At 45.1% G+C, this 26,546-nt stretch overlaps 1 protein-coding gene across 1 annotated transcript in view; it reads left to right on the plus strand.

Annotated features, from left to right (window-relative positions):
- The window catches only part of SEL1L3 (SEL1L family member 3), a 114,291-nt gene that overhangs the window by 20,248 nt on the left and 67,497 nt on the right, over window positions 1-26,546 (plus strand). The window contains exons 3-9 of the mRNA XM_084890501.1: window positions 5,268-5,394; window positions 7,769-7,890; window positions 8,269-8,384; window positions 11,239-11,297; window positions 18,797-18,929; window positions 21,669-21,801; window positions 23,541-23,681. Of these exons, the coding sequence (XP_084746627.1) occupies window positions 5,268-5,394; window positions 7,769-7,890; window positions 8,269-8,384; window positions 11,239-11,297; window positions 18,797-18,929; window positions 21,669-21,801; window positions 23,541-23,681 (831 nt within the window). The remainder of the gene's footprint in view (window positions 1-5,267; window positions 5,395-7,768; window positions 7,891-8,268; window positions 8,385-11,238; window positions 11,298-18,796; window positions 18,930-21,668; window positions 21,802-23,540; window positions 23,682-26,546) is intronic.

Raw genomic sequence — 26,546 nt, forward strand, 5'->3', positions numbered from 1 at the left:
CATAATATTCCAGTGGGAAAGAGTATGATTCTCGTCTTCTCTGTACGGAGGGGAAGCCCAGGCTCAGGAGCGTGTTTAACTGGAGCCGACTTCCTGATGCTCCCGCTTTGCTGTTTCCGTCTTTCCCTGAAGTATGCTCATGCAGTCCCGGCCCAGGTCCCAAATCAGAAGGAATGGCCTTTGTCTTAAGCTGAATTTTCACCGATGTGTATCATCCTGCTTTCCTCCCCCGCTGGACTTAGTCCTTCTGGAGTGGACTGAACATCCATGGAGGCCCAAGGGCAGGGAGGCCTCTGAATGTGGCCAGTCCCTTCTCCCTGCTGAACAGAAAATGCTCAGAGTACATTGTCCTCTTAGCCAAAACAGAGACACAGGCACCCGGTTTACAAAGTTCAGATGGCCCATCCGCTTGGCTCGGTGGTTGAGAGTCGACCTATGAACCAAAGGGTCGCGGTTTGATTCCTGGTCAGGGCACGTGCCTGGATTGTGGCCCGATCCCAAGTAGGGGGTGTGCAGGAGGCAGCCCATCAATGATTCTCTCTCATCATTGATGTTTCTATCTCTCTCTTGTTCATTTCCTCTCTGAAATCAATTAAAAAAAATAAAATAAAACAGTTCAGATGGTGTAAAAGGGTTTGGGGGAAGAGCCTTGTCCCGTTCCTAGAGGCCAACTCAGCAGCACTCATTTCTTGTGTCTCCTCCCAGAAACGTTCCCTGCGCCTGGGAACATTACGTGGATGGCCCCTTCTCTGTGTCCACCGGAGGGAGGACCCCATACACGCTGCCCCGCACTCCCTCACAGTGCAGCCGCGGTCTCTCTGTGCCAGCACGTGCTGCACACACCCGTTCTTTTCAATAACTGCTTAGCATTGCATCGTCCCGAAGGTCCTTAATTTCACTTGTCTCTCGCTGATGGTCATGCAGGTCATTTATACTCTTTTTACCATTACCAGCAAGGTTTTGCCAAACATCCTTGTACGTGTATGTTTTCTACACGTACAAGGATGTTTGGAGGAAAAGTGACTGGGAGTGGAATCTATTAAGGCTCCTTGTATTGGACATTTCACAGACATCCTTAGTCACTCACTTCCCTGCCTAGCATCTTTTGGGGAACGTTCTGAGCTAAATTGGACTTGGTGGAGAGCAGGGTGTTTGTTCTCCGTCTTTGGCTTTAAGGAAAATAACCCTCTCCCCCCTCACCGCTGTCTTTTGAATGCCCTGTGCTTGGAAAGCATTATTGAGTTGCCTGCACTCTAGCTTTCCTTCTCCAGGTTAAAAAATCTTAGCTTGTTGTCCTCTAGGTTCTGTTTACAGATTTATAGTCATAGTTATTCCCTGCAACAAGACTATTTCTTAACTTCTCCACAAAGGACCTCAGCCGCATTATTGTGACATGTTTGATGCACACCCAGAGTGGGGCTTTATTTCGTGGAAACGGATCTTCCCCGGAGCAGGTGCCTTTGACAGGGCTCTGATCACTCAGCTGAACCAGGCAATGGGCTACTAGTCGTCCCAGCCACCCCACCCAAGGGTGATATGCAAAATGCTTAATAACTGGGAAGAGGTGGGGGGTGGGGCTCAGTCAGTCCCCAGGCGCTAGCCCTAGTGCTGAAATAGCATGGTGCTGGAGCCCTGCTGAGCCCGGCTCTACCCTGAAGGAGAGGCCCGGGTGGGTGGGTGGTGGTGTGGCCTTGGACATACATCTGTATTTAACAACCAGTGTGGCCTCACAGGGGCATGCCAGCTGGACATCAGTCCTCGTTCTCGGGGAGGCCTTGTGACATGTGATGTGCTTTAAGCAGGAGCCCATTAGTCTGTAGTTGGAGACCAGGTTTGTGTCATACCTGGGTCCCTTATTTGCTATACAATCTTCAGCAAGACCTCACACTTTCCTTGTCTTCAAATGAAGGAGTTTGCACCACAGGATATCTAATGCCTCTTCTTGCTCTAAAATTAGAGGAAATAAAACAAAACAGCCAGGCAGGTGTGAACATCAACCTATAAAGAAGAAGGTCACAGTTTGATTCTTGCCCAGAATGAGGGATAACAACCATTGCCTAGCTTGCGGGCTCAATCTCCAGTAGGGGACATAGCTGATAAATGATTCTCTCTCATCATCGATGTTTCTCTCTCTCTCTCCCTCTCCCTTCCTCTCTGAAATCAATAAAAACATTTAAGAGAAATAAAACAGTCAAGGAGGTGAGTTCCAAACCTGAACTTTTTTTCCTGGCATTTTATGTTTATGTTGCAATAATGGCCTTTTCCTATCAGCTTTCTCATTCTAGAAAAACCAAAGGAATGGATCTGGGGGAGGGACTTGAAAGAAGAGAGACTATTATTTGGCTTAGGCAGCATGGGCCACATTCTAGAATTGAGGAAAGTGTTGGCCAAAGAGAGATTCAAATCGTGACTTGACCACAGCGATAGTCTTTTGTTATTTCTATTTTTCATTGTTTATTCATTCGCTCACTCACTGAATACTTCTGGAGCTTCTGTCAAGTGTCGGGCACAGTTCTGGGCTTTGAGTACAGAACAATGAGTGACGTAACATCCCTGCCCTCTTGGAGCTTACACTCTAGAGCACATGTGTCAAACACAAGGCCCGCGGGCCAAATCCAGCCCGACAGGCCTTGCAATGTGGCCCGCACCGCGCCGTCATCACTGCACTCCGCTGTCAGTTTATTACATTGTCAGTTTATGACTGTTCAGTAAACCATTCGACCCGCGATTTAGGCTGGATTTTAGATTTTGGCCCCTTCTCTGATTGAGTTCGACACCCTTACTCTAGAGGAAGTTGGACAAGCCACTTCACCTCTTTGGAGCTCAGTTTTCCCAACTGCGAATTCTTTCCTGGTGATGACACTGGTTGTTAGTCCCCATTCTCGTGCCTAGGAGAGCCACCACTAACCAGTTGCAGCACTCCTAGCAGCCACAGGCAACAACTAGGAAAGAAGCCTGTGTGTCCTCCTAGGCTTGGTGAATTTGGAAGTCCTTTCCTGCCACAACACTTCATTCTCATTCATTATTTCTAATTAAATGTGAAAACAATATACTACTGCACGGAAGTTGCAATAGAACTCCACATCATAGAACTGTTATTAGAGCTACAGATTTTATAAGCAAACCACCGTTACTTTGGCCTTGTTGGCTACAGAAGGTATGTGTTCTTGTAAAACGATTTTAGATCTTTGGGTCTTAGGTTTTCCCTTCACTGTGTCTTCGCTGCAAGCTCCCCTGCTCAACCTGCTTTACTTTGATCCTGAGCTAAGGGCAGGCTCGTCAACATTCATTCACTTTTCATTCCTTTCCCTTCGGAGACCTCCTTTATAACACCGCCCTTTTCTGGAGTCAGGTCGGGCAGAATCAAATCCTGCTCATTCTGATAATGCTGCTAATACCCACTGGATAACTCCGCAGCGATCGCTAGCAGAGGGCCTGGGGGAGGGGGGGTCTGATATGGCCATCTGGTGTCTTCTGTTTCAAGCAACACTGTGGAAGCCAAACCAGAGTTGGGCTGATATCAGCCTCTTGGTGATTTTTTTTTCCTCCCAGATTCCAAAGACAACATATTTGCAGTATTTTTATTTCTAATGCCCCCCTCCCCATCCCCATTACCTACTGGCAAGTCCAATGTGCCCAACATGAGCCCAAATTGTAAAGAAAAAAAGTTTGGAGTGTTTCTGTTGGAAGTGATAATGCCACACTTTGGGGTTTCCAAATGCATCTGTACAAAATGAAACAGGTGGGCCTGTGGGCACCGGGGAAATTTGCTTACTTACTAGTAATTCTATCAGAAGTCTGATATTATGAAAACTTTACTCCTATGATGTCCAAGTATTAATGATCCAGAGGTACCTCTTTATATATATCTCAACGCTTTTTTTTCCCCATAGAGAAATGAGAGCTGGGGCGTTCATCATTCCAGACTGAGAGACCCATGATTTGTGCTATTTTGGCATTGGGTAACTTGTACAGAAATCAAACTTTCCCTCTCCAAGAAGCCCAGGGAAATAGACTATTTCCACCATTTAATCATGGGCATTTAAACCGAGGAGTGCTTTAAAGCAAGAGAAAAGTGATCTTTATTACTAGGTTGAGTTTAGTGAATTCATTCTTCTTTCCGGGGAGAGAGGTATGGGAAATAAGGAATTGGCATTAGCCTTGTTTAAAGCAATAGGTATTAAATACAGATGAGGTAGTTCAGTTCTCCCTTTAAGATTTGCTATGGACACCCTCTTTTCTAGAGCCACAGAGTTCTCCCACATTAGCAAAATGAAGTTGCGGGCTCTCTATTTGGTTTTGAGGGGCATGGGTAGTAATATTTGCATAGGGTATTGTGTTGAGTACATTAGGAAAGTCTGCACAGAAGGCAAAAACCATAACTGCAATTTTAAGAGCATGGATTCTGAACCCAAACTGCTTGAGTTTGAATCCCAGCTCCACCTCTTATTATATAACCTTCTCTAAGAGTCGGCATCTATTAAATGGGAATAATAATAGACCTCATTTCATAGACGGTTGTGAAATTAAATGAGATTTTTTATTTCCCTGAAATGTGCTTTGCATACTGCCTGGACATAGTCTAAGTGTTAAATAAAAGTCATTATTTTGGCAGCTGATCTTCCATTTCTTCACCTATAAACTGGGGACAATAATGAGGATTAAATGAATGTATATATTTTGTACATTAAGTTATTATTATTTCATAGCTTTGTGGACCGTAGTGTATGCTGCTGATGTTTTAGTTTACTATTATGAGACGAATTCAAAATGCTTTTCTTAGCATTAGAAGGACAGCATGTAAAATGGTTAAGCACCTAGGAGCTGAGCTTGCAATGTGAAATTTGGATCCACCATTTAATAGCTGGGGAAATTTGGTTTTCTCACTAGTAATTCTATTAGATATGTACACAGAAGTCTGAGATTATGAAAACTTTACTCCTATGATGTCCAAGTATTAATTATCCAGAGGTATCTCTCTCTTAGGCAAGTAATTTTATCTCTTTGCCTTGGACTTCTCTGTAGAATGGGAAAGTAATACAGTCTAATTTTTGGGGTTGCTGTGAAAACTAACTGGGATACCTCTGTAACGTGCTGAGCAGGTGTGCCTGGTGTATAGTCTATGTTCGAGAAATGTTTGCTAAGATTTCCAGACAATTTCATTTCGGTGCTCGACTGGAGCTAGGCAGAGGGGCCCAGGAAGAAGGTGATTTGGGAAGCAGTGCTTTTCTGGAGATAATTGAAAGGCAGCGTCTTGTCTTTTGCAGATGTGGTCACCCTCCTGGGCTTTCTCTATGCCTCCAGTGGAGAGAACACAGGCATCGTGAAGAAGTTGCCAAGATTTCAGAACCGTGAGCTGGAGGCCACCCGGCGCCAGCGGATAGATTACCCAGTGTAAGAACGGGCAGAGGGTGGGGGCTGGGGGACCATGCTTTTTTTGTTGTTGTTAATTCTCACCGAAGGATATTTTTTCCATTGATTTTTTAAAGTATATTTTTATTGATTTCAGAGAAGAAGGAAGAGGGAGAGAGAGAAAGAGAAAGAAACATCAATGATGAGAGAGACTCATTAATCAGCTGCCTCCTGCACGCTCCCCACTGGGGGTGGAGCTGCAACCCAGGCATGGGTCCTGACTGGGAATTGAACTGTGACCTCCTGGTTCGTAGGTCCACACTCAGTCTCTGAGCCACACTGACCTCCTGGTTCATAAGTCCACACTCAATCTCTGAGTCACTGGTTGAGTTCCATTGATTTTTTTTTTTTTAAGAAAATGGAAGGGAGGGAGAGAGAGAAACATCGATGCGAGAGAGACATCAATTGGTTGCCTCCCACCTGAGCCCTGAAACTGCAACCCAAGCACCTGGAATCAAACCTGTGACCCTTTAGTGTGTGGGCCAATGCTCTAACAACTGAGCACACCACTTAGGGCTGGCCATGCTCTTCTTACCTAGGACCAGAGCAGGCTAGTGGAATCCCTTAAGAAGACAAGAAAAACCTATTGTCCCATGCTTTGAAAAAATGTTGAGGTCTACATGGCTTAGGCAGAATTTGTGGACCGGAAAACTTCAACGTATTCTTGAGTTATGCTTGCACTTACCAACCCTCAATTTGCCTTAGACTTCCCATGTCACGGTCCCAGGAAAGACACAAGTGGGGGGCAAGGTGCGGGAGCCTGAATCGTTTGCAGGGTTTCGGGGGCAGCCAGCCACAGCCAGCACAGATTGCCGCCTTTGTCCTGCCTTCCCTGTCTCGGGAGAAGATTGGATGAGCTGCTGGAAATCACATCACTTCTGATCTCCGTTGATTTCAGCAAAATCCCAGATATATATTTTTCCCTTCTGCTGAATTAAAGATGCTGAAAATGGTTCCTGGTTCACCTCAGACTGGATGGATTTAGCAGAGTGATTTAATTCTTCCCCGGCTGCTGGCTGTAGAAAGATCTTGAGTCACTTTACCGAGCGTATGTTCTTGCTAAGCTTCCTTGTAATAACTTATCTTCATGAGCTTGCTCAGCTGGGTGGGTCAGGAGGGAGCTGTGTGGCACCATCTGTCTGCATATCTTACCACTGATATGGAGGCCAGATTACAGAGCCCAGAATAAGCTAAAGGACTTGTTGGCTATGTCCCCAAAGAGCCCGGGGCCACTGCCACTTTCCCTCCAAACTGTGAATCCTGGGAGGATGGAGAGAACTCCGTGCCTTTGTTTTGACCTTGATTCCTGTTTCATGTGCAAAATGCAGTTACTCCCCGCGCCTCATCTCTGAGCTGCTGGCCGCTCACTTGGTGTGTGACACCAAGCTAGTGTCCAGCAAATATTTGCTGAGTGATTGATGAGTCCTGTATCTTGGCTAAAATCTACCCTAGTTAAGTTGATGACTGTCCTTTTATCCTCACGCCACAAATCGCAGATGTACAATATTTTTTTTTTCAACTAAAGCAGCCCCAATTCAGACATGAAATAATTAGATTAATTGTCCCATATCGGTCAGCCAGAACTATGACACTCAACCTAATGTATGCCTTAAAATAGTATGTATGTCCCAATTAGCATTAGTGATGCCATTTGCAGATTACGATGCTTTTTTCTACCTGACGCTTTTATCTTGGAAAGAGACAAAATTGCTCAGGAAGCCCTAATTATGTTTTTCTTTTAATCATCAAAATTAGAATAGTTTCTTATCAAATCACCTCTCATTAAAATCCAGATTCTCATTCTGTGTCTGGCTTTAGAAGACTTAATCAAGAATTCAGCCGAAACCGGTTTGGGTCAGTGGATAGAGCTTTGGTCTGCAGACTGAAAGGTCCCAGGTTCGATTCCGGTCAAGGGCATATACATTGGTTGCGGGCACATCCCCAGTAGAGGGTGTGCAAGAGGCAGCTGATCAATGACTCTCTCTCATCGATGTTTCTAGCTCTCTATCCTTCTCCCTTCCTCTCTAAAAAATCAATAAAAAATATATTTTTTTAAAAAAGAATTCAAATGGCAGGCCTGTGAGGTTCTCTTAAGGCACAGAAACAGAGGTTCAGGTGCAGGAAGAATGTCTGCCAGTTGAGTACCATGCTGCTTAACTCCTGTCTTTTATAGTTGTTATACCTAGGCCTCCTTTGTCTCAAAAACCAAGCTTCGCAAAGCTGATCTCCCCGATGAACACAAGGCAGATCTATCCCTTCATTAAAAAGAAAGCAATTTACTTGGTCATTGTTAACTATAATTACCTGTGTGTGGATGATACCAATCTGCATAATTTCCTCCCCCTCACTCTCACAGGTTTACTGTTTCCTTGTGGCTTTATTTACTCCATTATTGCAAGGCCAGTCTCTGCGGGATTCTGTACTTTGTTGATTCCAACGAGATGTACGGCACGCCTTCTGTGTTTCTTACCGAAGAGGGTAAGTATGAAACGGAACCTGAAAACGATATTGTCATTTTCTCATGCTCTGTCTATCGGTGTCTACGTCTGTCTAGAATAAGGAAGATGCTGTCAACGTGGCAATTTAGTGCGAGTGATGGTTTTTAAATGCAGGCTTCAAATTAAACTTTTTTTTTTTCTTCTGGAAGCTTAAAATAGCTGTCTCTTTACAAAGGAATGCACGCATGTAATTTTTTCTTTTCTTTCTGGTTTTGTTTTTGTTTAAAGGGAGAAGGAACGTGACTAGTCTGGTAGCTTCTTAGGTTAATTGTTGAAAAGGTGTAGCCACTTCATTCACGTCTGAGTTTTTGGTGGTTGTTTTTTTGGTCATTTTCATGAGTTTTCATTTTCCTTCTAGGCCTCTTGCATATTCAAATGCACCTTGTCCAAGGAGATGACCTTGCTGTCAAGACGAAATTCACCCTGCCCTTGAAGGAGTGGTTTCGCTTGGATATCTCGTTCAATGGAGACCAGGTATCTATGTGCGCTGCTCTGAGACGCCTATTGGCATCATCACTTATCTGAAGCCTGGCTTTACAGTCAGGAAGCAAGACGATCTCTAATAGCACATTTGTGGCAAATGATCAACGCCTTACAACGATACAGTTTTTCAAACTTTTATGGATGGAAGTGTAAATCAAAAGAATCCCATCCCGTTTAATTGGCTCTGTAAAGTGCTTCCTTCAACCATACTGTGAGTGAGTAAATAAAATAGCCGGCTGTATAGCCACAATTACCAGAGGAATCCAGCACTTTTCCCCTGGCGGGAAAGGCTTTGTGGAGATAAATGTTAAAACAGCACCAGCCATGTTTATATAGTGTCATTGGCAGCTTTTTAAAAAACAAAACAAAACAGGAAATTTATTAGTTAGTGGAGTCAAGAAATGGACTGTTTTTGGCAATTGAAATGATTGCTCATGTTTGGCATAAACAGACAAATAATAATTAACAAACCTAAGTGGTAATCCTAGTGGGATGAAGGGTGTTTATCTACTTCGTACTATAAAAAAAAAATGTTCATAAGTGTTTCAAACTCTCATAAGGCAGATATTATGGATTATGGCAAATCCGCTGTTATAATTGAATGCAATTCCCTTTTTCAATCTACACAATGTCGGTATGCTACTTTTGCTTCTGGTGGCTTTATTTTCTCATCGGCTTTCCTTATTGATTTGTGATTTTCCGACAACAAAACTGGAAGAGATGTCTTGTTTGCCTCTTGTATTATTAGATGGTACGCAGGCCTCCCTCGGTGGCCAGATTTATCTCATTCCCTTTTTCTGAGGAGAAAAGAAATCAGGCCAGTCCTTGTTGCGTCTGTGAGATGTTGGCTGGGGTTGTTTTTATGTTAGTTTATTTCTTGAACGATGTTAGGTGACTCGCTGTGGCCCGTTTTTTAGCTTCTCATTTCCATGATGATTTTGATGGCGTAGCTTGGTTGCTGCTTTTCTCCTCACGAGGTCGGCTTAGGACTATGTGTCACTTAGGGATCAAATCATGTCAGAGCAAATCCCAGATCTTATTTTGCACCTGCTGTATGCAAGACACTGTGCTCAAGCAGCTTACAGACTATTTTGGGGATTAACATTAATCGGGTGAAGGGATGTCATAAGGTGAGTTTAATTGCCAAATGACTCACAGTGATTCCGAGACGAGAGACAGTGCTTCATGCCGGGATGCTCAGGGAAGCTTTCACAGAGAAGGTTCCAACGGATGGGCAGGACGAGATGTATAGAGAGGCGGGAGCATCATAGCACATTGCTGGGGGTGAGCGGATAAGCCAGTATGACCGGGGTAGAAATTTGTAGACCACAGGACACTAATAGTAGGAAAAAACTGTCTTCAGGGCTAGCATGTGGAGAATCTTGATTATCATGGAATTTGGGTTTCTGCTTGCAAAGCAGCAGGGTGTCATGGAAGCTTTGAGAGCAGAAGAGTAAATCAAAGTAGTTCTTTAATTAAAGAGAAGGATTCAATGGCAGAGCACATGCTCGGATCAAGCAGGAGAGAAGAATTAGGCAGGCCAGATGGGGTGGAAAGAGAACAGATTTTTTTTTTTTTTCTCTAGTAGACTTTTTATCTGTTTCCTTTCCATTCCATCAGTTCTGCCTAAAAAAATGTAGGTCCTGAAACAATACTTAATTGTTTTCCTACACAAAATCCATCTCTGTGGTGGGATGACCATATTCATCACTTTGACTAAATGGACAAATTGAATGAAAGTGAACGGTTGGCTGAGAGAAACAACTGGTTTGAGTCATTTCCTTCGTTCTGTAGATGGCTGAACGGGGCTGGTTTTTATGGGCTTGTTTGTCTTTCAGAGACACAGTGTTGTAGGCACATCTCTGAGAGCCTGGTTAGGCCAGCACATGTGTGGTAACCATTGGCTCTGGGCTGGCGCTAGGAAAGTAAAAGAGCTTCTTAACTCCAGGGGTTTGTGTTGGAATCCAAGACACCAAGAAGAATACATGACAGTTAATGACAGCTGGTCACATCCGGGACACAAACATTGTCACCATGGAAATGACTTGAGAAAAGAGGGTGGGAAATAGCAGTGCCTGAAGCTAGTTGGCACCAGTTTTGTCCCCCGTCCCCCACTCTGCCCCCCAAGGCGTTCATGGAATTCGATAAAAATGTCAAAAACTCCTTGTAGTAGTTTATGCATTTTTTTTGTCTTCATTCCTTCCTTCTTTCCTTTTTTATGATTTTTAAAGTTGATTTTTAGAGAGAAGAAGAGAGAGAAACATCAATGTGAACGCAAAACATACATCGGCCATCTCTTTGGCTTGTAGTTTGAAAATCTCTGAAACCCACCAGGAAAAACTGCTTTACAGATCTTTTTACTATATCAAGTCATTTAGAGAAATTAAATTTCTTAAGTCTTGCCCTACCTGGTTTAGCTCAGTGGATAGAGTGTCAGCCTGTGGACTGAGGGGATTCCGGGTTTGATTTCGGTCAAGGGCACATGCCTGGGTGGCAGGCTTGATCCTCGATGGGGGACGCGCAGAAGGCAGTCAAATAATGATTCTCTCTCATCATTGATGTTTCTATTTCTCTCTCCTTCTCTCTTCCTCTCTGAAATCAATATACATATGTGTGTGTGTGTGTGTATACATATATATGTATGCATGTGTGTATATATATAAAAAACAAATAAATTTCTTGTCTTAAAATATACACAGGGCTAGTAAACTGTTAATTTTATTTTTGCAGAAACTGATCAGGCAAAAGGCTATGCAGGCCATTTTGAGTAATTTATACCCAGGACTATATTTATGATGTGGGGTGTTGAAGCATAACTGATTCTTGTGTACCTCTCCCACCACAGATAGTAGTCACCACCAGCATTGGACAGGATTTGAAAAGTTACCACAATCAGACCATTAGGTAAGTGTGATCCTTCTTGTGATTCAAATGTCGCTGAATGAGGGTTAAGGAATCTTCATGCCTTAGATTTCAATCCTAACATCATTTGTTTATTCTCCACACCTCCTGATTCAGCTTTCCAAGCATGGACTAGTCTGCTCTGTGGCTAGCCTTTGTACTTCTTTTCTTCTTTCTCCTTTTTACTGTCCACAAACTCTCCTCTTGCCTCACAACCTTTTTTCCTAAGTAGGAGAAACTACCTCCTCCAGGTCGCATTGTAAATTCTTTCTTTCATGTCCACAAACTCTCCTCTTGCCCCCACAACCTTTTTTCCTAAGCAGGAGAAACTACCTCTCTCCAGGTCGCATTGTAAATTCTTTCTTTCATGGCACTTTGTATTATTCATTTTCTTTGAAATTATCTTCTACGAAGGATTCTGAAAAATAAATCAAAATATTAATGTTGCTTATTGAGAATGGTTGGTAACGTTGGCCTAGTATAAGACATAAAAGCAGACAGTCTTCATATTTATGTTTATAATCTAAATTTGAAATGTATGCAACTATTGATATTGGTGTAACTTTTCATCTTTATAGAACTGTTCGCCATAAGAGTTATAGAAACTGAGAATTGGGTCCCTTGCCTTGTATTTCATAATTTTTTTTGAATTTGCTTCTTTATCCCTGTATAATAGCAGGTGTTAGTGGCAGAACCATGGGGCAACCTTCTTTAGGAACTTAGTATATCTCATCATAGTTTGATCATCCTATATAATAAAAGCCTAATATGCTAAGTGTCCTGTTGTCCAGTTGGCCATTCAACCAATCACAGCATAGTATGCTAATGATATGCTAAGGCTGCTCAACCACTCACTGTGATGTGCACTGACCACCAGGGGGCAGATGCTTTAATTGGTGGGTTAGCTTGTTGCTTGGGTCTGGCAGATCAGGACTGAGCAAGATGGGTTACACATGCCCTGGCGTCCTCCCGCAGTCCCTCCCAACTGGCCAACCTCCCTCATCCCATTCCCACAGGCCAGGCTGAGGGACCTCATTGGTGCATGAATTCATGCACTGGGCCTCTCGTGTATATATATAACCAAATGATTAAGAATGAATCTAAAGAACAGAAACAAAAATTACCAGTTTGGAACATACAGTATTTTTAAAATGTATCAGGACAGTTGGACACCTTGCCTGGGCTGGGGTGGGGGGGTCATTTCTCCTTCCTATAGTCAATGACTACACCAGTGTTTTTCAACCTTTTTTGGGCAAAGGCACACTTGTTTCATGAAAAAAATCACGAGGCACACCACCATTAGAAAATGTTAGAAAATTTAACTCTGTGCCTATATTGACTATATATAAAGTAATTCTCTTGAATAAGAATCAAATAAACACAAAGAAAGTATTTTATAATTACTTTATTATGAAATATTAAGTAAACAAAATAGTGAAAAATTATAAAATTCTTGTCTTGTCTGCACCTACGGCACACCAGGCAACATCTCGCGGCACACTAGTGTGCCGCGGAACAGCGGTTGAAAAACGCTGGACTACACCAAGCACAAAGCTGCCTTTCCAAACACCTCCATTCACTCAGGATTCCTCACAGTTTCTTACAACTCATATTTTCTTGAAAACCAATTATTACTGCAAGGAAAGCAAACAGGAGGAGACAGGGGAATAAAGGGACATACTCTCTCCTCTCCTCCCCTCCCCCCACCATTTCTGTTTGTATTTAAGCCAAACTGATTCCTTTTAGGCCCTGGACTCATAGAACAATTCTTAGTGTCCTGGCCGGATTAGAGGACTGGAGTTATATGAAAGGCTGAAGAAATGTTATTTTTTAACGTGCACAGATAGGTCAGTGATGACTTGATAGCTCTATTGTACATAGACTGAGGCCCAAAACTGGAGCAGAAGTCTGCAGGTGCACTGACTGGATTTAGACCCGCCCAAAGGCAGTTGGCAGGTGTGAGTTTTGCTGTATAACAGGTGGCTGTGGGCTTCTTTCTGGAGTGCAAGAATAGGAAGGCCCGCAAGTTTGCTTTGGTGAAACAGATGGTAGTGGCTCTTTGGAAATCCCTCGAGTACCCTGTAAAGGGGGCTCCAGAAATTCAGGGTTTGTGTTTCAGGATATGAAGTTTAAAATAATCCCTCCCTCAGCCCAGCCCAGCCAGTGTGGCTCAGTGGTTGAGTATCAACCTATGAACCAGGAGGTCATGGTTAATTTCTGGTTTGGGCACATGGCTGGTTGTGGGCTTGAACCCCAGTAGGGGTTGTGCAAGAGGCAGCCGATCAATGATTCTCTCTTTTTAAAAAATATATATTTTATTGATTTTTCACAGAGAAAAGGGAGAGGGATAAAGAGTTAGAAACATCGATGGGAGAGAAACATCGATCAGCTGCCTCCTGCACACCTCCCACTGGGGATGTGCTGGAAACCAAGGTACATGTCCTTGATCGGAATCGAACCCAGGACTTTTTAGTCCACAGGCCGACGCTCTATCCACTGAGCCAACCCAGACAGGGCGGCTCAATGATTCTCTCTCATAATTCATGTTTCTATCTCTCTCTGATCTAGAGCTGGGAGCAGGGTGAGGAGAGAAAGTGGGGAGGAAAGCCAACCACCCTCAGTATTGTATTAATTTGCTGGGGCTGCTGGAACAAAGTCCCACAAACTTAGTAGCTGCAACCACAGAAATGTATTGTCTCCCAGTCTAAGTCCAAGGTCACGGTGTCAGCAGAGCCATGCTCCCTCTTAAGTCTCCAGAGACGGGTCTGATCCAGACCTCTTTCCCAGCCTTGGCAGTTCTTTGACGTGTAGCAGTGTAACTCGTCTTCACTCCGTGTGCGTGTCTGTCTTTGCCCAAAGTTCCTCTGGTTATGAGGACCCCAGGCACACTGGATTAAGGGCCCATTGGATTAAGGGCTCCTAGTGTGGCCTCCTCTCAAGTCACTACATCTGCAATGACCCTGTTTCCAATAGGGCCACATTATGAGGCCCTGGGGATTCAGACTTCAGCATATGAATGCTGGGTGGTGAGGGGATACAATTCCACTCATAACAATAACCATGGTAACTAACATTTACTACAATATTTTCTACAATTAAAATTAAATTTCAAAAAAAATTAATTTCAGGACTCCATAATAAACAGAATACCACAGTGTTAAGAAAAGACAAAATCAGTGTGGTTATAGTTGCACTTTCAGAGTGGGCCAAGCCAGTGGACGAAATAGTCCAGATGTTTCTAGAGGTTCCAAGGAAGCCTCTTCACCTTCCTTTCTATTTGTTCTTGAAGTGCAAACATAATGACAGCTGCTCTCCCACAGCATTGGTACAGGAAAATCAGAAACTAACTGCTCAAAAGTGCAGTGCTACCCATGCATGAAAGGCTGCCGGTAACACTTGGTGGCAGGTAACAACTGCAGACCTGTGTAGTGTCAAATCCACTCACCCATCCATCTGTCCTTCCATTCACTCAGCCATCCACTCATCCATCCATCCATCCATCCATCCATCCATCCATCCATCCATCCATCCATTCATCCACTCATCCAGCACAGCAGCCACATGGCAGACACAGTGCTGAACTCGGACCAAATACAATCAGTCCCTGCCTTCCTAGAGTTAAGAAGTCTAATGGGGGAGACAGATCTTCTGCAAATTCACAAATAAATTTGAAATGACAAATTGTGGCGAATGCTGGAAAGGAGAGGAGTAAGGCAGCCTGAGAAGATGACCAGGGGTCAGCATTTAGAGCAGGTCCTGAGGGAATGGCATTAAAGATGAGAATTACTCTAAGGAGTGAGGGGGCAGCTAGTTGGCGGCTCTAAGTTCCCCTGTGAAAGCCCCCTCAAGCTGGAGCTGTTTCCTGATCCTGAGGGAGATCTGATTAACAGCATTGGCTGCCCATGCTCTGCAGTTACAGCCCAGGAGGCTCTCCTATGTCCAGATGAGAGCAGGCGTCTGCCAGTGTATCTGAGGTTTTCAAAAGGAACCAGCCTTGGCTCTGGAAGATCCAGCTCAGCTCTATGTCAGAGAAATGGATGACCATCATCAGTGCACCCCACAAGGAATCACTTGCAATGTTTGGGCAACCACTGAGGATTTTAGAGGAGAAAAATGTTGGACACCAAGCTGGAAAGATCACCTATTTGGTTGTATTATAATCGTGATGAAAAAAACTAAAAAACATAACCCGGTACCATAGGCACCAAGTAATTTATTGTTCAACTTCAGCTAAAGCAACATTCTATTTTAAAAAAGATATCTTAGCCATTTCATTTTAACTAAAAGGTAGAAATGTGCAATCATCACCAGTCTTTCCCGGTAGGGCCTTTCTTTTGAATTGGAACCTCCCGATCAGAGTTCTCTCTGATCTTTTGAGTAAACGGCATGCAGTGTCTGTTGCTTCCACTGAAAAGAAAACAAAGACACTTGTAAAATGATCAGAGCCTAAAAGCCATCTAGATGTCTTTGATTTCTTTTTCCATTCTTTTACAATTATCTTACTTCCACAATTTTTTAGTAACTTTTTTTTTTTTTGTCAAAGAGGAAGGGAGCGATAGGAACATCAGTGATGAGAGAGAATCACTGATGGGCTGCCTCCTGCACAACCCCCACTGGGGATCAAACCCACAACCCTGGCATGTGCCCTGATGGGGAATTGAACTATGACCGTCTGGTTCATAGGTCAATGCTCAATCACTGAACCACACTGATTGGGCAGTAACCATTTTTTAACTGAGTCTCCTCAAAGTATTCAACTCAGAATGAATAACTTCTTTACAGAATGAACAACTTCTGCTCCATCCATATTTTATTGGGTAACATAATGTTTAATTATATTGTACAATTAAGTGACCATACAATTGGCATTTAACATGTTTGGAAACAAACACATCTGACTTGTACTAAGCATGTCCCTCAAGAGGTGGTAGAAAAAAGTCCAACAGTGGACTAGGTTAATAATAATAATCATAAAGTTATGGTGCCTAATATGTGCCAGGCACTGTTCTAAATGCTTTGTTTAAATACTAGTTCATTGAATCCTCTCAACAACGCTGTAGACAGATATTATTATCATGTCCATGGGTAAAAGGAGAAACAAGGCTCCAACATGCAGGAATGGGCCGTCAGGGGAGTGGGTGGGCTGGTTAAGCAGAGTTGCTGAGAGCTTTTACTCCAGAAGCATTGCTTGGTGCCCACAAGGTGCTGAGTATTGTCTCAGGAGGGCAGTTCACATATTTCCAAAGCCTTGGAAACAGTCTGTGCACAGCTCTGAGGTAATAACTCTGTTAACAAAAGTCGGGGGAGGAGACCATCCTCTTCTCCTGGCCCTTCAATTCTGAGATTCTGCAAAGAACTATGAGGAGAGGAAGCACTTTTTTTCCATGAGTGTTGGCTTTGTCTGAAGCACAATCCGGAGCACTCATTCCTCAGATGGTGCTGTCTGCACGGGCCCATCTCGGGCCCACCTAGTCACTCCTTTGTCTCCCTCTCTTAATTTTGTTTTTTAAAAAATTAAAATTAGCCAAAGCCGGTTTGGCTCAGTGGTAGAGCGTCAGTCTGCGGACTGAAAGGTCCCAGGTTCGATTCCGGTCAAGGGCATGTACCTTGGTTGCGGGCACATCCTCAGTAGGGGGTGTGCAAGAAGCAGCTGGTCGATGTTTCTCTCTCATTGACGTTTCTAGCTCTCTAACTCTCTCCCTTCCTCTCTCTAAAAAATCAATAAAAAATATATTTAAAAAAATTAAAATTATATGAACAGGTCTATAGAAAGTTGTCTTGCCTCTCTCTCTGCCCCCATCCATTCCACCCCTAACATGCCCAGGGCACCCTGTGCCATGAAGAAATACTGTATTTCCAGCCAGGTGTGCCTGCTAAGGGTCAGGCTCCTTGCTAACAGTCAGTCCCTATCCCCCTACCCCTGCTCTGCTGGGCTTTTTTTGATCCAGCCGCTGGTAGCTTTCTCTGTCCCCACGAGCGTCATCCTGGCCGGTTGCCCCCGTGGCTCGCTGGGCTCCTGGAGGCCTACCTGACATTTTACGCTCTTTCTTTCTGCTTCCATCTGCCTTCTGTGCTCCCTGGCTCTTTGCTCTCTGCCTGGCTTGATGTCCACCCCCACCCACTTGCTGCTCACATATGCTCTCATCACACCTTTCCTATTTTAATTTTTAAATAAATAGGCCATGAATGCACATGGCTTTTTAAAAAGTAAAATGAAATGAACAGGTCTACAGTTAGGTGTCTTGCCTCTCTCTCTGCCCCCATCCATTCCACCCCTAACATCCCCAGGGCACCCTGTGCCACGAGGAAATACTGTATTTGTCTCCTGTATACTTACAAAGCTTTTATGCAAATACAAAAAAAATACATATTCGTTTTCCTCTTTTCTGGGTTAAAAGTATACCCTTTGTTCTGCACTTTTGTTTGTATATTTGTCACTTGGCAGTAGATTTTGAAGATCTCTCCAGGTCAGCGCACTGAGCCCCCACCCCTTGTTTCAGCTGTGAGGTGAGAGAGCTCAGGGCCAGGCCGCAGGATGGATGTGGTCAGTCCTCACTGACAGGCTTCTGAAGCCCTCCAGCCTCTGGCGAATATAATCAAAGTCGCAAAGAAACAGCTTTGGGCATTTTATTTGTGCTAACCCAGTTCTCCTTCCATTTTCCTTCCTGATCCTTTGAGTCTTTGAGGACAAGGTGGACTTTTGTTGTGTCACCGGTGCTGACCTTTTGTCTTTGGCTGAGACCTTTGACCTTGCTGTGGCCTCCTCCTCCTAACTGAATTTATTAAATAAGTTCTTATTTAATAGGATATGTTTTTAGCTTTTCTCCACAGATGCCTTCTATCCACTCAACAAGTTTTTTATTTTATTTTTTTCCTGTTAGAGTGAAATAGTTCCTGTTATGGCCAGCAATTCCGAATAATTTTAATGATTCCAAACATTTTCATCAATCTCAAAAGCCATTCCTTTTTGACAGCGAGCCAGGCACTCAGCTAGACGTTTTCTGTCTTTCTATTCTCTCAATTCTTTTAATGATCCTATAAGTGAGGAACTAATTTACTAATGAGAAAACTCAGTCTCAGAGAGGTTAAGCCAGTGGTCGGCAAACTCATTAGTCAACAGAGCCAAATATCAACAGTACAACGATTGAAATTTCTTTTGAGAGCCAAATTTTTTTCAACTCAAACTTCTAACGCCACTTCTTCAACATAGACTCGCCCACACCGTGGTATTTTGTAGAAGAGCCACACTCAAGGGGCCAAAGATCGCATGTGGCTCGCGAGCCGCAGTTTGCCGACCACGGGGTTAAGCCACTGGTCCGAGGTCACACAGCTTATAAAAAGCAGAGCTGGAATCATAGCCAAAGCCTGCCTAACTCCACCATCATCTGCTAGAACTCAGAGTGAAGGGCCTGTGGGAATTCGGGGTACGTTAATGAGGGTCAATGCAAGAGTTTCTTTTCCAACATCTGATTCAAACGCAGAGCCTTTGTGTTTGTCTGTAGATTCCTGGAGGACTTGCATTATAATGACACTGCTGGGTACTTCATTATCGGAGGGAGCAGGTATGTGGCCGGCATCGCAGGCTTTTTCGGACCCCTGAAATACTACCGCCTCCGCACCCTGCACCCCGCACAGGTGAGCCCCGAGGACCGAGGCAAGGTGTATGGGTGCTCATGGGTGTGTGGCCGGGGCTTGGAACCCCGGGGAAACAAAAGATTTATTTAAGCGGGATCTCTCACCGGCTGTGTCACCAAACATTATTAATATTGAGTCGTTTTCCCTAGCTAACACGATAATAGATTTCTGTTAACGTTTGGTTCATTTAGTACTCATAAAATGGAAACCATTTACTTCCTCTGTTTTAATAACCACTGGCTTAATTATAGAGTAGGTTTTTATCAGGCTGTTGCCCATCCAGTGATTAAACTAATGAAAGGAGAGAGTCTTAGTTATTTGGTAAAGCTTCCGTTGGATGCTATTTTTTAAAGCAGCAACAGAGTAGCCTCGCTAGCAGATGAGGTTCTGTGCACCACGCCCTTCAGGAACTAGGGCCTCCGGCTCACCGCAGAGGGCTGTGTAGTTGCTGTTAGGTGGCTTCACCTCCAAACTCACTCCCAAAAGCTGTCCAGGTGCCTAGGGCAGCCCACAGGGGAGGAGGCTGCCCCACCACGGCCTTCACAGCCATTGTTTTCTCTGCCTTTGTAAAAAGATCACTGGATACCTGAAAAAGGAACTTTCACTCCTGTGATTCCATGGGGTTTGTTTTGGAAAAAGCCAGAGTCACTAGACAAAGTCATTGAGGGGAAAAATGAGGATCCCTGCCACCCATGGTGTATCTTCATACCCTCAAGTGAGAGACCTCTATGAAGAGGAAAAACTGAGATTCATTCATTTGTGCAGCCAATACTTATTTTTTTTATCTTTTTTTAAAATATTTTTTTATTGATTTTTCACATAGAGGAAGAGAGAGGGACAGAGAGCTAGCAACAACGATGAGAGAGAGACATTGATCAGCTACCTCTTGCACACCCCCTACTGGGGATGTGCCCGCAACCAAGGTACATGCCCTTGACCGGAATTGAACCTGGGACCCTTCAGTCTGCAGTCCAACGCTCTATCCAATGAGCCAAACCAGTCTCGGCTGTGCAGCCAATACTTATTGAACACCTACTCTGTGCTAGGCTCTGTGCCAGGTGCTGAGGTGTCTAAGGTTAATTAAGATAATAGCTTTCAGCTTTGCCCAGTGGCTGTATTGTAGCCAATGAGGTTTATCCAAGGTGTGATTATTGCTAATTGGAAAAAAAAAAAAAAAAGATAACTTGTTTTTTGAAGGTGGTCCACAATAAGAAATTTATTTAATATCATGAACAGTACATATGTATGTCCAAATATATACACACACATATACAAATATACACATACATGTACACACCCTTGCTGCATTCAGTGTACTCTGATATTTTGTGTTTTATTTTATTTTTAAATCACTTCTTGTGACAGCCACTAAAGTGATTTCATAACCCTCTAATAGGTCACTACCTATATATATTTTTTTAAATATATTTTATTGATTTTGTACAGAGAGGAAGGGAGAGAGATAGTTAGAAACATTGATGAGAGAGTCATCAATCAGCTGCCTCTTGCACACCCCCTACTGGGGATGTGCCCACAACCAAGGTATGTCCCCTTGACCGGAATCGAACCCGGGACCCTTCAGTCCCCAAGCCGACACTCTATCCATTGAGCCAAACTGGTTTCGGCACGACCTATATTTTGAAAACCACTGAGTTGGGTCAGGCCTTTATATATATTGATTTCAGAGGGGAAGGGAGAGGGAGAGAGAGATAGAAACATCAATGGTGTGAGAGAATCAGTTGCCTCCTGCACACCCTCTTCTCTCCCCTCTCCCAGGATATCGAGCCCATAATCCAGGCATGTGCCATGACTCGGAATTGAACCGTGACCTCCTGGTTCACAGGTCAATGCTCAACTACTGAGCCACACTGGCCAGGCCGTGAGACAGGCCTTTTTTCTTTCTTTTAAAAAAAATATATTTTATTGATTTTTTACAGAGAGGAAGAGAGAGGGATAGAGAGTTAGAAACATCGATGAGAGAGAATCATCGATCAGCTGCCTCTTGCACCCCCCACACTAGGGATGTGCCCACAACCAAGGTACATGCCCTTGACTGGAATCAAACTCAGGACCCTCCAGTCCGCAGGCTGACACTCTATCCACTAACCAAACCGGTTTTGGTGGGACAGGCCTTTTTTCTTAAAGAGCTTCCTTATCTCTCTTAAGCAAACATGTCATGAAAGAATGTGGTATGTGAATTCATTCAGATGTGAGCACAGTGTTTGGGAGCATTGAGGTGGGAACATTGATGTAGGCAACCAGATGAGGGTGGGTAGGCTGTTAGGGAAGCTTCCCGGAAGTAATGACCTTGAATTTGGCCCTTGGAAGTTGAGTAGGAGCCTGCCAAGCAGAGGAAAACAGGAAAAGGGCTCCCAGTCAGCTGCACAGCACAGATAGCCTTCCTGTCCCTTGAGGACCGAAGGGGAGATGAATATGATTATCTGGGGACAGCATGCGGTAGGAGCAAGAAGAAGGTGGAGTCCTGTCCTCTCGGAAAGTGGCATTTAAGAAGCTCTGCGGAGGAGAAGATGCCACAAGAAGAAGCCAGAAGGAAGTGGCCAGAGCCAGAGTGTCCTTGAATTACACCCTCCCTTTGCGAATCCAGATTGGATGATCTGAGTACAAATAAGCCAGCTGGTAATGTCAGAGGGAGAAGGACACCAACCTGGACATAGCCTCATAGGTATTTGATGGGTGTTTGATGACAATTGATCACTTGATTTTCTTGCTTACTTATAGATTTTTAATCCCCTCCTTGAGACGCAACTTGCTGAACAAATCAAGTTATATTACGAAAGGTGTGCAGAAGTTCAAGAAATAGTGTCTGTGTACGCATCCACGGTACAGCAAGGCCGCGGAACCCAAGAAGCATGTAAGTATTGAGCTTCAGGAGAGCAATATTTTTTTTTAATATATTTTTTATTGATTTCAAAGAGAGGGAGAGAGAGATAGAAACATCAATGATGAGAGAGAATCATTGATTGGCTGCCCCTTGCACTCCATGGTCTAGGGATTGAGCCCACAACCTGGGCAGGTCGCTTGGCCAGGAATCGAACCATGGCCTCCTGGTTCATAGGTTGACGCTCAACCACTGAGCCACGCAGCAAGGCCAGGAGAGCAGTCTTTAGCTCTGTGCACCTGTGTCAATACGCTTAGCTTCTTTCTGACAGGATTGGGATGAAACATATATGACTTGACCGATGGGGAGAACTATGACCTCTGCAGACAGATGCAAGGGAAAGTGTCCCTTCCACCTGGATTCCAATCAGACCAACAGCCAACAGCATCCCAGCCTGCCTCATAGCTTTCGCCGTACATGGTTTAGTTTAAGGTTTAGTTTCATTTAAATACAAACGAGAGTGTTTTGAGCTTCACATTTCATTATTCCCATTCAGAATGGGATCTGAGGCCCGTCTAAGAAAATAAAAATGAATTGGAAAATAAATTAATCATTAGAAACGTTTCCCCATCGGTGCACTTTTGTCTTGGACCATTAATATCTGAATATTAGCTTTCAGAAGTGTTGAACAATGACTTTGTTGTTCGGGGCTCGGTTTTATTTTTTAAATCCTTGAAATCGACTCATGCTGGAAGGCATTGGTCATTTGTAACAGGAGGAATGAGTTTCAGATAGAAGGCTTTCGTGCCTGCTCAGGGTGGCACGGGCATCCTTTCACTCATTTCTGTCATAAAATGAGTCTCGTCTTGTCTTCCGATGTTGCAGCTCGGATCTGGCACTTACCAATTCCTCTGTGCTAGGGATTTTCTGGCTTGATGTGGCGGCAACAGAGTTAGTCACATATGTTCCTTCTGGAAGAGACATTCCTCTGGGGCCTTTGCCATCAGCAAAAGCAAATGGAGTATTTCAGTGCTGCCCCCACACCTCTCCATCTCCAGGATTGACCCACCCCTTTCAGGCCAGGGAGGAACCGATGCATTTTGAACATAACCCAGTCCCACCGGGTTCCCGTAGCCCAGTCCCGGGGAGTGATTGGAGGTGGTGATAGGATGGCTCTTCTGCAATTCGATTTAAGAATAGGCTCTCCTGGTCCCCAGCTACCGCTCTCACTGCTGAATCATCCAGAAAATAGGATGCTATCAGAAGAGGGGGAAGATATGTAAGAATAGGAATATCCTGAGCGGGAAAGAACTGATATTGATAGCTGGTGACACTATAGGAGAGGTAGCCTGCGTGGGCAGGCCAGCCTTGCATGCTGATCTGTTTGGGGCTTTGGGATGAATTTTCTACCATCTATCGCCCTGTGTCCCCGGGGACCGTTGGACTCGGCTCCTCGGCTCACACTGCCAACAAAATGGCCTAGATATTGGCCTCCTGGGGACTAGTCCGAGGCCAGCTGCTCGTTCTGTGGAATTATTCAACAGCCATCAGCAACATTGGCACATTTCCCTCGGACTTGGCTATGGATTTGTGACCTCAAGGCAAAGGCATCGTACCAATTCCAAATCCCTAATGCAACCCAGCCCATATCCATCCGGTAACGGTACATCTGACCTCTTATTTCTAGTTTCCCCTTAGGGGGAGAGGGTGCAGAGAGGTGAGACTTACCCCGTCCTAAGGGGAGTGGTATCTTGTGCTTCCCTCTCCTGCAGGTGACCTGCAGAACTCCTACGTGGACCTGAGGCGCAGGTACGGGAGCCCTTCGGTGTGCAGAGCCTTTCCCTGGGAGCAGGAGCTGAGAGCCCAGCACCCCGGCTTGTTCCAGTCCTTGATGGAAATGGGTCTGCTGACGGGTACGTGTGTCTCTGCCTTGCTTTTGGATGCCGGTGAAGAAGGCTCCCTGTTTTCCCACCCTCCTTGGTGATGTATGCCTCCAAGTTATTTTTAACCCTAGTCTTCTAGCTTAACTTTAAATTTAAATTCTGCCTTTTCCACAGCCCTCAATATATCTATGCACACTTCCAACACTAAATACAAAAACTTATATTTAGGAATCGCTTGAGCAACTCTCTCTCTTTCTTTCTCTCTCTTTCTTTCTCTCCCCCCCCCCCCACTCCTCTCTATTGATTTCAGAGAGGAAGGGAGAGGGAGAGAGAGAGAAACATCAATGATGAGAAAGAATCATTGATTGGCAGCTTCCTGCACATCTCCTACTAAGGATCAAGCCCAAAGCCCAGGCATGTGCCCTGACTGGGAATGAAACTGTGACCTCCTGGTTCATAGGTAGATGCTAAACCATTGAACCACCCTGGCTGGGTGCTCAAATAATTCTTTAGTTAAAGTCAAAGCCTCAAGTGGACAGCCTGCAGCCAGAGCTGGTCCCCAAATGCAGTTGGTTTGGCTCAAATATTATTGTTGATTAAAAAAAAAAAAAGTTACCCATATCAAAAAACTTTGTGTACCGTAAACATGTAAATTTTTAGCTTTTCTCAAAACGTTCAAAGATCTGGCAACCTGGTCTTCATCACTCGGGCCATTCATGGCCTCTTCTCTCTATTTCAGCAGCACCTGCCTGCCTCTTTCATGGGCCTCCCCTGCCTGGCCATAGACACTTGAACTTGAGACCCCCTGAGATGCTACTTAAAGTGCATCTCAAGAATCTTCCTGAATGTGGTCAGCTTCTCTCCTCGCAATTTGGGTTTGCTCGGGAATTCAGTCCACCCTGTAAGGCCATGAGTTCTCCTGAAACCATGCCTCTTAGGAAGAGGAGAGAAGCTGAGATGTTCAGTCTGGGGAAAGGATCCCAAGGGGAAGGGCGATGATAATTATCTTAGAGGTTCGAGGCAACCCCATGGCGTTCCAGGCACAGGGCTAGCCTTTGAGTCAAGGCATTGCTGAAACTGACTTCTGCTTCACGTAAGAAGGAATTCAAGCCGTGAGGGATATTTCATCTTTCGTTCATTGATACTTGCTGAGTGACTGCTGAGTGACTTGGCCAGATTTCAGAGGTAAGGAAGGCAGCACAAGGCCCCTGCCCTTGAGGCACAGACTTGAAAGGGAGGAAAAGGGCAGATGCTATTGAATAAAGGCTGTGGGAGTAAATGGTAAAGGAAGGGGGGGGGGGGGACCTGTGGGGCTGGGATGCTCAGAGGCTTCCAGGGGAGGGGATGCTGGAACTGCTATTTGAAGGGTCAGTAGGTGTTTCCCAGGGAAGTAAATGGAGGCGGCACTGTAGATAGAGTAACGGGGGGGGGGGGGGGGGGGGGGGGGGGGGAGGGGAGGGGAAAGGAGGGGGCAGGCAGCACAGCAGTGTTCCTGATGATCAGGGGTGGAGGCAGGAGAAGGCCTGGAGAGGAATGGTTCCCACCAGAGCTCAGACACCATTGGAGGAGTTTGGGCTTTACCTTGTAGGTGACAAGGACCTGTGGAAGGGCTTCAGGCAGGGCGTAGAAGTGGGATCAGCTTTGGGTTTTTGAGGTCCCTCTGGCAGCCGTGGAAGGCTGGGAGGAAGCAGGCCTGTGGAGCTGGAAGCAGGGAGTCCATTGGTCCAGGGGGAGAAGACGCAGGCCTGAACGGGACAGAGTGATGGAGTGAATGAGGGCTGTAAAGAGGTTGGCTCAGGCAAGGGAGGCCTTGCAGAGTCGTGTGACAGCACAGCCTCTGGACCAGGTGGCCTGGGCCCCATTTCAACTTGGCAGCCATACTAGCTGTGTGATCTTGATCCAGTTACTTTATTTCTCTGAGCCTCAGTTTCCTCATCTGCATGATGGGAGTGATAATGGTAGCTCTCTGCTAGTGTTGGGTTAAATGAGTCGATCTATATAATAAAAGCCTAAATGACCATTTTGGCAGAACGACCAGAATGACCGGTCACTATGATGCGCACTGACTAGCAGGGGGCAGACACTCAATTCAGGAGCTGATGCCTGGTGGTCAGTGCACTCCCACAGGGGAGTGCCACTCAGCCAGAAGCCGGGCTCATGACTGGTGACTGGCGAGCACAGTGGTGGTGGTGGGAGCCTCTCCTGCCTCCGAGGCAGTGCTAAGGAGCAGCGAGTAGGCGGGTGGTAAGGAGCGAGGGGTCCCAGACTGTGAGAGGGATGTCCCACTGCTGGGGAGTGGGCCTAAGCCAGCAGGCGGACATCCTCCAAAAGGTCTGTGAGAGGATGCAGGCCAGGCTGAGGGACCCCTTCCCCCCTTGCCCCAGTGCATAAATTTCATGCACCGGGCCTCTAGTAGAAATATAATACTCAGAACAGTATAGCACACAGTAAGCTCTTTGTAAGCAGTGTTTCTGAACCTTGGACTGGATTCTCTGCTGAGCGGGATCCGTCCTCTGCTTTGTGGGATGCTTAGCTGTGTGTCTGGCCTCTATCTGCTGGATATCAGTAGCACTCCCTCCCCACGACTCCCTTTTTGGGTTGACAACCAACAACGCCCTCAGGTGTTGCCAAATGTCCCCAAGGAGAACCACCGCTATACAAGTGTTAGGGTTCTTCTCACCCGGCAGAGACAATTCCCGTGTTTTTGTTGGTCATCAGGGAGGCGGTGGAGCTGCCCTGCAGGACAGGCGACCAGGAGCCACACTCAAGGGGCCAAAGAGCCGCCTGCGGCTCGAGAGCCGCAGTTTGTCGACCACGGGTGTAGGCAAAATCGGTTTTTGAGATTTCCAACCCCACTTAAATGTCGTTTTGCCAGTTGGGAACACAAGCGAATCA

The sequence above is a fragment of the Pipistrellus hanaki genome (assembly GCF_964339955.1).
Source record: "Pipistrellus hanaki genome assembly, chromosome: 1".
NCBI lineage: Eukaryota > Metazoa > Chordata > Mammalia > Chiroptera > Vespertilionidae > Pipistrellus > Pipistrellus hanaki.